The sequence below is a fragment of the Sturnira hondurensis genome, unplaced genomic scaffold (genome assembly GCF_014824575.4).
Source record: "Sturnira hondurensis isolate 20B ecotype Veracruz unplaced genomic scaffold, ASM1482457v3 Scaffold0001074, whole genome shotgun sequence".
Classification (NCBI taxonomy): domain Eukaryota; kingdom Metazoa; phylum Chordata; class Mammalia; order Chiroptera; family Phyllostomidae; genus Sturnira; species Sturnira hondurensis.
The window spans coordinates 3,485,273-3,499,764 of NW_028073705.1; the positions used below are offsets into that span (position 1 = coordinate 3,485,273).

The 14,492-nt window shown below is 39.1% G+C and overlaps 1 protein-coding gene across 1 annotated transcript; it reads left to right on the forward strand.

The window, feature by feature from the left end:
* The first annotated feature begins 413 nt into the window (after positions 1–413).
* On the forward strand, positions 414–4,325 carry KBTBD7 (kelch repeat and BTB domain containing 7). The gene has a single exon (XM_037060399.1). It carries the CDS (start codon positions 778–780, stop codon positions 2,815–2,817), a length of 2,040 nt encoding a protein of 679 aa, XP_036916294.1. The 5' UTR covers positions 414–777; the 3' UTR covers positions 2,818–4,325.
* The last annotated feature ends 10,167 nt before the right edge of the window (positions 4,326–14,492 follow it).

Here is a 14,492-nt window from a genome sequence, read left to right on the forward strand (position 1 = left end):
AATTAAATCTTTATATACTAGGCATGGTGTAAGCACTTAATTAATGTTCTAACCAACAAACATTTATTGAAACTTCTTGTCGCTTATGCAATCTATCTCATTCTATACAAACACAATCCTATGAACATTCTCCTTATTTTACAAAGAAAGAAAAGTTCTTAAGGACAAGTGACATAATTAATGACTACAAACGGGGCTTCTAGTCTCGATTTCAAAGCCAAAGCTTTAAACTACCTAATCTACAACTAATGCTTTTCTAATTCTCCTAGACAAAGCAATCCCACCTAAAATGAAAAAACAAACAAACAAACAAAAAACCTCGCGATATTACTCAACTACTACTCCCAACATGCAAAGCGGCTTTTGCCCATCAGCCCCAGCATACCTCGAGGCGCGAAAAGCAACCTGGGAGTCGCAGTTCTGGATTTGAATCAGCGTCGCCAGTGCGGCTGCGGGGCTCTGTGGGTTTCGCCCACCCGGTTCAGCGAGGGCGAGCTGGGCCGAGGCGGAGAAAGGGCGTGGAGCTGGAAGAGGGTGAGTCAGGCGGTCCCTACGCGATAAAGGGAGGCGGCACCGCTGTGTAGGGTTGAGTTAGGTAGGTGCGGCCCCGGCTACTCGGTGTACTCAGGGACGCCGGGGGCGGATTTTTTTTGTTTTGTTTTGTTTTGTTGTGTTGTGTTTTGTTTTGTTTTTGGACTGGAGAGAGCCGGGTGAGGAGAAGCCAGAACCCGGCCCTAGCAGCGGTTCTCGGACTCAGCTCCCGCCGCCATCTCCACCATGCAGTCCCGGGAAGACGTCCCGCGCTCTCGCCGCCTTGCCAGTCCCCGTGGTGGGAGGCGACCCAAAAGGGTTTCCAAACCCTCGGTTTCGGCTTTTTTCACGGGCCCGGAAGAGCTCAAAGACACGGCTCATTCTGCAGCCCTGCTGGCACAGCTCAAGTCTTTCTATGATGCGCGCCTGCTGTGTGATGTGACCATCGAGGTGGTGACGCCTGGTAGTGGGCCTGGCACAGGCCGTCTTTTTTCCTGCAACCGCAATGTGCTGGCCGCCGCATGTCCTTACTTCAAGAGCATGTTCACCGGCGGCATGTACGAGAGCCAGCAGGCGAATGTGACCATGCATGATGTGGATGCCGAGTCCTTTGAAGTGTTGGTCGAATACTGCTACACGGGTCGTGTGTCCCTGAGTGAAGCCAACGTGCAGCGCCTTTATGCCGCCTCTGACATGCTACAGCTCGAGTACGTTCGGGAAGCCTGTGCCTCCTTCCTAGCCCGCCGCCTTGACCTGGCTAACTGCACCGCCATCCTCAAGTTTGCCGATGCCTTCGACCATCATAAGCTGCGATCACAGGCCCAGTCCTTTATAGCCCACAATTTCAAGCAGCTCAGCCGGATGGGTCCGATTCGGGAAGAGACTCTGGCAGATCTGACTCTGGCCCAGCTGCTGGCTGTCCTGCGCCTGGACAGTCTAGACATTGAGAGTGAACGGACAGTGTGTCACGTGGCCATGCAGTGGTTGGAGGCGGCTCCCAAGGACCGGGGTCCCAGCGCTGCAGAAGTCTTCAAGTGTGTCCGCTGGACACACTTCACTGATGAAGATCAGGATTACATGGAAGGGCTGTTGACTAAGCCCATTGTGAAGAAGTACTGTCTTGGCCTTATTGAAGGAGCTCTGCAGATGCGATATGGTGACGTGTTATACAAGTCTGTGGTGCCAAAGCCTGACAGCAGCAGCAGCTGTATTGTATCCGCAGCAGAAAATCCACCCCAGCGGCTGGGTATGTGTGCCAAGGAGATGGTGATCTTCTTTGGACATCCGAAAGATCCCTTTCTCTGCTATGACCCATACTCGGGGGACATTTACACAATGCCTTCACCTTTGGCCAGCTTGGCTCACACTAAGACTATCACCTCCTCTGCTGTCTGTGTCTCTCCAGACCATGACATCTATCTAGCTGCCCAGCCCAGAAAACACCTCTGGGTATATAAACCAGCCCAGAATAGTTGGCAGCAACTTGCAGATCGCTTGCTCTGTCGTGAGGGCATGGATGTGGCCTACCTCAATGGCTACATTTACATCTTGGGTGGACGAGACCCTATCACTGGAATTAAATTGAAGGAAGTGGAATGCTACAGTGTCCAGAGGAACCAGTGGGCACTGGTGGCTCCTGTACCACATTCCTTCTATTCCTTTGAACTAATAGTGGTTCAGAACTACCTTTATGCTGTGAACAGTAAGCGCATGCTCTGCTATGATCCTAGCCACAATATGTGGTTGAACTGTGCTTCTCTTAAACGCAGTGATTTTCAGGAAGCTTGTGTCTTCAATGATGAAATCTATTGCATCTGTGACATCCCAGTCATGAAGGTCTATAATCCAGCCAGGGGAGAATGGCGGAGGATTAGTAATATTCCCTTGTTCTCAGAAATTCACAACTATCAGATTGTCAGTCATGGTCAAAAGTTGCTCCTCATCACTTCTACCACCCCGCAATGGAAAAAAAACAGGGTGACTGTGTATGAATATGATACTAGGGAAGACCAGTGGATTAATATAGGTACTATGTTAGGTCTTTTACAGTTTGACTCTGGCTTTATTTGCCTCTGTGCTCGTGTTTATCCTTCTTGCCTTGAACCTGGTCAGAGTTTCATCACTGAGGAAGATGATGCACGGAGTGAGTCTAGTAATGATTGGGACTTAGATGGATTCAGTGAGCTGGACTCTGAGTCAGGAAGTTCAAGTTCTTTTTCTGATGATGAAGTCTGGGTACAGGTTGCACCTCAGCGAAATGCACAGGATCAGCAGGGTTCTTTGTAAATATTTTGAAACATTAAGATATCTCTACTGCTATGTAATATATCCTTAAAAAATATTCTTTCCTTTTCCCGAAGGAAAGGCTGATGTTGGAAATTAAGAAGCTGATGAAATCAACCTATATAATAATTTACTGTGTTGAAATCGAGTTTAAAATGTGCAAAAAATGAAATATATAATTAATTAGAAGGCATGGTGGTTTTTTCATCATTCAAATATTCATTGTAGCAGAGCATTGTATTGATTAGTTGCATTGTTTATATTTTAATTATATAGTCTGTTAACTTTTTAATTTAGTGCCATAGGAATTTAACTTTAATTTTTAAAATAGAAAATTGGACTAGAAACTGTTAATAGGATTTTGAAGGTTCATATTTTTCTTCAGAATAATGAAAGTAGTAAATTTAACGAGTTTTAAAGTAATCAGCTTTTAGTATTTTAAGTTAATATAATTTGTTAAAATTGGGTTTGGTTTTCTTCCCTTTTGCAAATGAAATGAACCTATAAAGCTTATTAAATAGTGATTTCATTTGGATACAGTGCAAAGTATAAGAGCTCAAAGAAAAAATTTTTTTAAAGGATTTCATGGTTTTAAAAGAAATTTTGCTTCTAATTTTGAAATACAATGTATTTTTGCAAAACGTGACCGTTTTTCTGTTTTCAAAAACATCCATTCTAGTACTGTCACCAGTTATTTAAATACCCTTCTAAACCCTCCCAGCAAAAAAAAAATAGGTCATTTGTAAGTTCATATATAACCTGATACATATTTCATTGAATCAGAGAAACAATCCTTTTTTTCACTGGACATATCATCGGGTAATATGAATTTTATCCATTGGTCATACCCTGTCTTAAAAAGTTTATGTGCTGTCCTGAAATATTTTGGCTGTATGCTTTTGGTGTTTGTCTTAGAGGATTCTTCAGCAGGGAGTGATTTATTCTTTATTGTCTGTGAGGTAATAATTGATTTTGAAAATATGTATAATCTATAAAAAGTATTTCATTGAGATCAGTAGTTTCTGTGTCCATAAACTATAAAATCAAGGGTCAGCAGTGAACTTTAAAACTTTAAGCTGTATATAGAACTGTTTTGTGTAGCATTGAAATATTTTGTCACTTTTGTAAGTTACTATAAATGATTATCAGCTTGAAGGTATTTTTGTATTAAAAGTTGAGAGTTAAAGAACATAAGTGGATGCTGGCAACAGTGAAAGTACATTTCCTCCAAAATATTTCCCTAAGCAGTGGTATGCATGATTATTTTATTAGGGTATTTGTATCTGTTCTGTAGTTCTCTGTGACCAACACTCCAAACTTTGGTTTTTGTTTTTAATTTTTATTTATTTATTTTTGTGTATCACCATAATGTAAGGGAAAGTCCCGAAATAGAAACTAAATTGCACAAGATTGATATTGTTAAACACAAGAACATATAGGTGCTTACTTTTTAAGAGGGTCTGTAAATATATGTGATTTTCATAATGCCTATAATGGTAAATGGTGTACATGTACAGATGTTTATGGTCTATAAAGTTTTTTATGCCCACTTTAGAATTATTTGAATCTTTGTTCAATAGCATGCTAATTCTTTTTCTCTGTTTATTCTCTAGTGACCAAATGCTAACATTTCTTATACCCTGGTAGTCTTGAGGAGTTCCATTGATAACAGAGAATGTTACTTTATCATTGAAAGTAAAAGCACTGCTCTTAACATAGAGAGCAATTTCTCTATAGTGGGTTGGTTTTTGGGGGGTGTTTTTGGCTCACTGTTTTTCACCCCTAACTTCTTGTTGATAGCTTTTTGTTTTGTGAGGTTGAAATAGGGCAATGCTTATCTCAACCAGATTATCCATCTGCAGAATTAAGTTATGCCACTGACTGATAAAAGATAAGTTCTCTAAATTGTCATTCTCAACCTTTAAGATAGCTTATAAGCTAATTAGTAGTAAAATCTTGGTGTACAAAGAGGTTTTCTTGGGAAGGGTTTTTGGTTTGGTCATATGTTTGTGAATTAGGGAACAGATGTTAATCATTATTTTAAAGATAACTGATCTGTACATGGTTAGTTACAAATAAAACTAGCACTAGAACTCAGGCCTTTTGATCTCTTTAATTAAGTGTTTCTGCTAAACGTGAAACCCTCACTTAGGCGTTGAGTAACACAACCAGCAGTGTTGAAATCCCTTCCCCTAGGAAAAATAACCTTTATCTCAGGTTTATAATTAATTGGCACATTTTAAAACGAATGCTCAATATAATGTCATTTTCAGGTCCACTATTTGTAAGATTTAGAATGATCTTAATTATTTTTCGTATCTATGTGCTTCTAGTCTGAAAACCTTAAAAAATTCAATTTATTTCAGTACTTTTAAACTTCAAATGATAAAGTGGTATTGGTGTTTTTCAAAGGGTAAAAGACTAATTTAGCAAATAATTTGTTTAATTTGGGTGTAGGATTAAATTTAAATTACAGTTTGCTTCTCACTGCTCATTAAACTAGTGTTTGCCTGATGTCATTTTTACCAATCTGTACTGAAATGAGGAAAAAATTCAGAACACGGTGAATGAGTTATAAATTGAAATTATTTAATTAAAATTTTTAATGTTCAGAAATTGGAAATATAAAAAGTTTGCAGCCTTATATCAGTCCCTTAAACTTTAAAAGAAAGTTTACTTGTCTTTTTTTAAAAAAAGATTTTATTATTTTATTTTTAGAGAGAGGGAAAGGGAAGGAGAGAGGAACATCAGTGTGTGGTTGCCTCTCTTATGCCCCTACCTGGGGACCTGGCCTGCAACCCCGACGGAATCCAACCAGCAGACCTTTGGTATGCAGACTGGCATTCATTCCACTGAGCCACACAAGCCAGGACAGTTTACCTGTCTTTGAAACCCTTAAATGTGATGCCCAGAATATAATCCTCTATAGTCTGCATTAGATTTATACTCTTGGAATCATTTATGTTGCATACTTCTTGGCAGTTTTCTTTTACTTCTGTCGTCTCATCAGGTAACCTCTGTAGAACTTTTTGTTCTTTTTTAATTTTAATAACCTATTTTATTTAACCCAATTTATCCAAAATATTATCATTTTAACAAGTAACCAATACTGTGTTAAAGCCAGATATTTTACATTCTTTTTTCACACTAAGTCTGAAACTCTGTATTTTACAAGTACTATAACACACCTTATTTTGCATATAACACACCTTATTTTGCACTTTTCAATAGCTGTCTGTGGCTACTGTATTAGAGAGCACAGACCTAGATTTTATGTCTTTACTCTAAAACTGAAATTATTCCTTTCAGTGCAGGGACACTGAGGTCCTGGTCCCTAGAGCTCTCCCATAGCCTTTTTAAAATTTCAGTACCTTTTCGTCATTATAACTTTTAAAGAATATTCATTATAACAAATATGATAAAGCGTTAGGAGGCAAAATTATTTATAGAAAATGTGACTACCAATCTTAAGAGAATTAATTGATAGGTTACTTTTTAGAACCATTGAGATGGTTAAATATATACAAACCAGTCTTTTAACAAAGAAAAAAAGGGTACACAGAAACTGCCAAGTCTTAGAGTACCAGACAGGCAGTAGGTTTTGTGTCCTCTCCTTGACTCTGGGCCATTTGGTCGCCCATTCCCGTCAGCTCCTGTTTCTCATTTCTTTAACCTTGTGGACCAAACATGATCCAAGACACAGTGTAGGGAACAGATAATGTTGCATATCATTCCCTCCATTTTTGACACATTTTCTCAGAAACCATCCTACTTTGGGCAGTTGCCTCTTTTTCATTGAATCAACTTTTTATATTCTCACCTCCAAGGCAATTTTAGCTGTTAACCATATATATTTTTTTAGATTTTAGAGCACAAAAGTTTTTAATAAGCACCACATTAGTACGGAAAACACAGAGCCTGTAGCTTATCCTTTAAAACCAAAATAACCAAGTGAAAAGTCAGTACAGGTTATTTTTTACTTAAAAACAAACCTAAGGTACACTTTGGGAGTTAAACTATGATTTTTCTTTCTAGAGCTGTGACATCCATGTTTTGTGGTCAGTAATGTTCTATCAAACATGCTAAGCCAGCAGTTTTCAGCCTTTTTCATCTTGCGGCATACATTAATTAATAAAATGCTGCAGCACACCAAAAAATACAGTTTTTGCCAATCTGGTCAAAAGGGGGTGTGTGTGTATACATAAACATATATATATTTTTCTAAATCCTCACTTAAGACATGCTTACCGATTTAGAAGAAGGGAGGGAGAGAGAGGGAGTGAAATGTTGTGAGAGAGAAATAATGGATTGGTTGCCTCTTATGCGCTGACTGGGGACTAAATGCACCTGGTTTGCAAGATAATGTTCCAACCAATTGAGCCACATTGGCTAGGGCAAAATTTTGATTCATTCACACCAGACAGCTATTCTATTGGCTGTCTTTTTTTTATTTGACAGTCTAAGGGAAAAGAGGTCAGTGTCCTGGAGTAAATAGTCAGGTATTGCATGTTTTAGAAATTCTGGCATGTCACTGTGCCTCTTGTGACACACAGGTTGAAAACTACTGTGCTAAGTCAAAGCAGATAAATGAGCTGTTTGCTATGTCCTGTTCCTGCTGAACTAGACCAGTAGAACACCATCTTGGTAGAAAGATTTTGACAGGAAGAAGGAACTATAGAGCCCCTATCCCAACAGAAAAATGAACAAACTGGTTTATACATAAAGGGTTTTAAGCAAATCTGCACACTTAACATGCTCCTTTAGGAGAAAAAGATACCTGTAGCTTGCTTGCAGCATAAGCACACATTCACTGGTGCCCAGTAAAATAGCAGTGCTGACAGAAAGCATTTTGCTTTCATAGCATGAACAAAAAACACAGCATATGATACTTTGATGTTGAAGTGGGTGATTCTGGAAGTTCCAATGTTATATCCACTTAGGTTAGTGTGAATATTCATCTATATTTTTTCAAAAATGCTTTAAAAAGAATTCTAGAAACAGTGGGACTACATCATGACCAGCAGAAGAGAGAGATGTAGGGACTGCATCTCAGGACATTGCTCAGTTGTTCCTACAGCCAGGACTAGCTGTGACAGTGGGAGCCCCAGAACTCTCAAGATAGACTGCTGACCTGAGTCCACAGAACTGTGAATTGACTGCTGAATTGTGTTCACCAGGCCCTGACCTCAGGCTCCCCTGCTGCAGCCTCTCCCCTGCCATCCAGGCTTCCATGGTGGACCAGGCTTCTGCTGCAAGTTGGGGCAGTGCTGCAGTATTGTTTACTGACCTCAACTATATCTTAATCAGGAAGATTTTGGAGGTGGGGTAGTGGGACAAACACTTTGTTAATTCTGGGGAAACCAGCAAATACCAACGGTCCAGAGTCGCAATGAATTTAAAGCTTTCTCTGTACAGAGAAGATAACATAGGGCAATATTTTCCTCTCACTTAATACATTAATTAGGATGTAGATGTGGTTGTGCAAAGGGAAGTTGTGCACATTGCTTCTGGTCACATGGCATTGGCCAGATCTGAAGTACGTTGCCACACCTTGCTGCAAGGGTGCTTAGGAGAGGCAGTTTTTATTCTGCTTCAATATCTAGTAAAAATTTAGGGCTTCCTTCTTGTAAAATGCTGAGTAAACATAGTGTGGTTATAAATAGCAATCTCTACTACACCATCTGTCTGGCTAGAATGATCATGTGGCAGCCAAAATAATTGCCAGGACTCCAAAGAACCATATCCCAGCAGCCTAGAAAGCCCAGAAAAAAGGTGTATTTCCTGATACCACTGGCAGGTAATTCTGTAGGGGCCTAGGACTCTGAATAGCCAAGTTTGGTCACTTGTAATCTTCATACATGAAGTTGGGGGATGAAAATGTGAAGGAGGACAGACAGGTAAAATAACCTCAGTTTAGGATTATAGTTCCTACTGTGGCAGACTATGGAGGTTGTAGAGTTCCAAGGATGGGAATGTTGAGGTGATAACATGTATTTTGACCTAATCCTAGGATGTGTGGGAAAGCTTGGGGTGGAAACATCCCAAGCTGGCAGAGTTGGTAAACATCAGATCTTGAAGACTTTGTAACTTTGTGTGTCATACCAAGGAGTTGGTGCTTTTTTTTTTTTTGCATACAGTATGAGTTCATGGAGAATTTTTAAGGAAGTACTTGACATGATTGAATATGTTCTATTGAGAGTCTTCACCTTATAATTGACAGTATAAGGTTATGAGGGCAAGAACAGATAGAGTAATGGCTGTTGTGGTCTAGACAGTGAGATGATGTGGTATTCATTATGGGCAGTTGTGGGTTTGGTGAGGAAGGAACAGACATGAGAGAGGTTGAAGAGACTGAGCTGGACCTGCAGTTGTAAGTTTGGGGGTGATGGAGCTCTGAGGTGTATAAGAAGGACTTTAAGCTATTTCCCAAGTTTCTTGCTTGGATATTATATTAAGGTATAGGTGAAACTATACCAAAAGGGCCTAAAATATAAGAAAGACATTTATTTCTCTCCATTCAGTGTAGCAGTGAGTAGTCAACTGCTGGAAGGGTGGTTCTGCCTAATGAGGTTGTTCATAAACCTAGGTTCCTTCATTATTTGTTTCCTCCAACTGCTAGTGAGTTGTCCTTAGCCTCATGGGCAAGAATCATACGTAATGTCCCCAGAATTATATCTATGTTGCAGCCTGCAGGAAAGGGGAAAGAAAGGAAATGGAGGACAAAAAATTTTAGAGGACCTTTACATTACTTTTGCCATTTTTCCACTGGGGACAACCAAATCTTATCACTACATCTAGAGGCAAGGTTGACTGGGAACTTTGTTATTAGATGGATAGCTATGTGCCCAGCTAAAACTCAGGGGATTCTATTACTAAATCAGTTAATGACCTAATATATTTTAATATAGAAGTGTCCAAGCCCTGGCTGGTGTAGCTCAGTGGATTGAGCGCGGGCCTGCGAACAACACGATCGCGGTTCGATTCCTAGTCAGGGCACATGTCTGGGTTGCATGCCAGTTACCGGTTCCTGATTCCCAGCAGCGGACGCATGAGAGGCAACCATACATTGATATTTCTCTCCCTCTCTCCTTCCCTTCCCCTCTAAAGGTAAATAAATAAAAAAAATAAAAAAAAGAAGTGTCCAGGCTTCCCCTGTTCAAGTGAAGACAATTTGCAACAACACGCAGACCTTTTTGCTATGAGGTAATTTCAGATCTCTCTAATCCTCCTTCCACATTAAATTTACAGCCAAAGTTAAATTCCACATAATGCTGAAAGATGGCTTTTTCACAAAGTGAAATGTATACATACACACATGTGAACATTTATCTCATCCTTGCTGTTAAGTCCTGTCTCAGTACAAGTATTTCTAGAAATGGTGGAAATTAAGCCTCCAGAGTGTCGGTTCTCTCTCTAAATGCCTAAGCTCTTTTCCAGTCATTTCTCCTCCTCTGGGAACCTACTGTCCTAGCCCTCTCACTCATCCCACACCCCAACAGCTCTCACTATTTATTACTAAAAGGGAAAACAGGAGAATGAACTGGGGGTGAGCAGTCTCTGTCACAGTTAACCAAGTGGGTAGTGCTATTACTCAGTATATTTAAGAATATAGGCATCAAATCAGAATTGAAGACACTTGTTGATGCATGTTGTGTTCCACGTCACAACCTGTTTGCCACCCTCTGGTTTCAGCTGCAACTAAGGTGGACATTCCCAGACCATGGTACCAGGCAGCTTTGCTTTGCTGACTCAGGGCTTTCTCAGAAGGATCATTCTCTTAGCGATGCTTCTCCAACTACAACACACGAGTTCAAGGGGAAGTTAATGCCCCTAGGCAGTCCTCTTAAGGAAAAGAGAGTGTGAATTGGTAATACATGCCTCAACATCAAAATTTCTTAAAAGGGACATTTCTGAAATGCGTTCTATGTGAATTCACAGAGAATCCCTCCTGGATTGAACCCTAGTCTTCCACGACAATAACCAACTCATTAATACACTTTCCCTGTGTCACTTTCGGGTTATGGGCAACCATGTCACACCACAGAAATTTGACTTGACAGTGGGTCATTGGTGGTATTTTGAAATACAAAGAAGTTGCAAAATACTAAGGTTCCCTTTCTCCACATCCTCACCAGCACTTGTTGCTTGTTGATTTGTTAATGGTGGCCATTCTGGCAGGCATCAGGTGATATTTCATTGTGATTTTAATTTGCATTTCTCTGATGATTAGTGACACTGAGCATCTTTTCATATATATATTGCCCTTCTGTATGTCCTCTTTGGAGAAGTGTCTGTTTAGTTCCTGTATCATTTTTTAATTGGATTGTTTTCTTCCTGGTGTTGGTTGCTTAAGCTCTTTAAGTATTTTGGAAATTAACCCCTTATCAGATATATCATTAACAATATGTTCTCCCATACAGTGGGTTCCCTTTGCATTTTAAAATTTATTTTTAAGATGTTTATTCATTTATTTTTAGTAAGAGAAAAGGAGGGAGAAAGAAAGACAGAGAAATATCAATGTGTGGTTGCCTCTTGTACACTCCCTACTGGGGACCTGGTCTGCAGTGCAGGCGTGTGCCCTGACTTGGAATTGAACCAGCAACCCTTGGTTTTGCAGGCCAGCACTCAATCCACTGAGCCACACCAGCCAAGGCCCATTTCATTTTTTAATGTTTTCTGGTGTGCAGAAGCTTTTTAATTTGATGTAGTACCATTTGTTTATTTTTTTCTTTGTTTCCCTTGCCCTTGGACATATGTTTGCAAAAATACTGCTATGAGTGATGCCTGAGATTTTACAGCCTATGTTTTCTTCTATGGTTTTGCAACTTAAATTTAAGTCTTTTGTTTATTTTTTGTTAATTCTGGTTTATGGTATAATTTGGTGGTTTAGGTTCATTTTTTTTGCATGTATTTGTCCAATTTTTTCAACACCATTTATTGAAGAGACTATGTTTACTATACTGTATGTTTTTACCTCCCTTGTCAAACATTAATTGACCATAAAACATGTGTTGGTTTCTGGGCTCTCTATGATGTTCCATTAATCTGTATGCCTGTTCTAATGCCAGTATGAGGTAGTTATGATTAATATGGCTTTGTAAAAGAGTTTGATACCAGGCACTGTGACACGTCCAACTTTATTCTTTCTCAAGGTTGCTGAGGCTATTTGGAGTCTTTTTTGGTTCCATATAAGTTTTTAAAATATTTCCTCCAGATATGTGAAATATGCCATTGGTATTTTAATAAGTATTGCATTGAATCTGTAGATTTCTTTGGGTAGTATGGACATTTTAAGAATGTTAGTTCTTCTGGTCCATGAACACAGTATATGCTTCCACTTATTTGTATCTTTCTCAATTTTTTTCTACTGTATCATTTTTTAGTACAGTTCTTTTATTTATTTTTTTTAGATTTTATTTATTATCTTTAGAGGGGAAGGGAAGGAGAGAAGGAGAGAAATATCAAATGTGTGGTTGCCTCTCATGCACCCCTTGCTGGGAACTGACCTGCAACCCAGGCATGTGCCCTGACTGGGAATTGAACCGTGATCGTGTGGTTTGCAGGCCCACACTCAATCCACTGAGCTACACCAGCCAGGGCTAGTACAGTTCTTTTATATCCTTGGTTAAATTTATTCTTCAAAGCAGCAAGAGAAAAGCAGAGTGTTACCTACAAAGGAGTTTCCGTAAGAGTGTTGGCTGATTTCTCAAAAGAAACTTTGCAGGCTAGACGGGACTGGCGAGAAGTATTCAAAGTGAAGAAAAGCAAGGACCTACAACCTAGATTACTCTATCTAACAAAGCTATCATTTAGAATGGAAAGGCAGATAAAGTCAAACTAAGGAGGTTCATCATTACCAAGCCATTATTACATGAAATGTTAAAGGGGAAACTATGTAAGGAAAAGAAAATCAAAACTATGACCATTAAAATGTCAACAAATTCACAACTATCAACAACTGAATCTGAAAACAAACTAAGCAAACAAACAGAACAGAAACAGCATCACAGATATGGAGATCATTTGGAAGGTTATCTACTGGGAGGGGAAAGAAGAATAGGGGCTAAGATTCAGGGAATAAAAAGTATAAATTGATAGGTACCAAATAGGGGCATGTTAAGAACAGTTTAGGAAATGGAGTAGCCAAAGAACTTATATGAATGATCCATGGACATGAACTAAGGGGAGGATTGCTAGAGGGAATGGGGGTACCCTGCAAAGTGGGGCAAAGTGGGGAAATTGGGACAACTGTGATGGCATAATCAATAAAATATGTTTAAAAATAAAAAATAGGTAAGTTGAACTTAGTCAAAATTTTATCCAGGGATTGACCTGGGGAACATTATGCTAGTGAAATAAGCCAGTCAGAGAAAGACAAATACCATATGATTTCACTTATATGTGGAATCTAATGAACAAACTGAACTAACAAGCAAAAGAGAGACAGACTCATAGGTAGAAAGTAGATGACAGCTATTGGGGTGAGGTTAGGGGGTGGAGGGATTGAGCAAAAAGGAAAAAGGACTCACTGGCATGAACAACAGCCTGGTAATTACAAGGGGTGGGCATACTTTAAGGAAGTTAAAAGGTAATAAAAATACAATAAAAATTTTTTAAAAATTAAACTTTTGTGCTTTCTATGATATCATCAATAAAAGGAAAAGAGAAGTTGTGCAAGGGGAAAAACATTGGCAAAGGATGTATCTGATAAAGTACTTTATTTTTCTTGTTGCTATAGCAAATGATATTTTTTACCTAATTTCTGATTCTGATATTTCATTGTTGGTGTATAAAAATGCCTTCCATTTCTGAATATTGGCTTTGAATCTTGCTGTTTTGTAAAATTCACTTATTAGGTCGATTAGTTTTTTGGTGGACTCTATAGGGTTTTCTATGTACACTATCATATCATGTGCAAATAGTGACAGTTTTACTTCCTCCTTTCCAGTTTGGATGCCTTTTATTTCTTTTTCTTGTCTGATCGCTGTGGCTAGGATTTCCAAAACTGTTGAATAGAAGTGGTGAAAGTGGACATCCTTGTCTTGTTCCTGATCTTAGTAAGAAAGCTTTTAGTTTTTACCCATAGAGTATAATGTTGGCTGTAGTTTTCTCATATATAACCTTTATTATGTTGAGGTATGCTCCCTCTGCTCCCACTTTGCTGAGTATTTTTATCACAAATGGGTGCTGTACCTTATCAAATGCTTTTTCTGCATCTACTGTTATGATCATGTGATTTTTGTCTTTCCTTTTGTTTATGTGGTGTGTTACATTAATTGATTTGCAAATATTGTATCATCGTTGCATCCCTAGGATGAATCCCATTTGATCATGGTGTGTGATCTTTTTAATGTGTTTCAGGATGCAGTTTGCCAGTATTTTGTTGAGGATTTTAGCATTTATGTTCACTGGAGATATTGGCCTGTAGTTTTCTTTCTTTTTTTGTGTCTTTATCTGGTTTTGGAATTAGCATAATGCTGGCTTCTTTAAAAAGAGTTTGGGAGTCTTCCCTCTTTGATTTTTTTGGAGTAGTCTGAGTAGGGTAGGGGTTAGCACTTCCTTAAATGTTTTGTAAAATTCTTCTGTGAAACTGTCCCGTCCAGGGCTTTTGTGTGAAGGAGTTTTTTGATTACTGCTTTGATTCCACTAGCTGTTATAGATCTGCTTAGGATTTCTGC

Coding starts and splice junctions, on each gene's coding strand:
- KBTBD7 (XM_037060399.1), top strand. CDS start 778: ATGCAGTCCCGGGAAGACGTCCCGCGCTCTCGCCGCCTTGCCAGTCCC.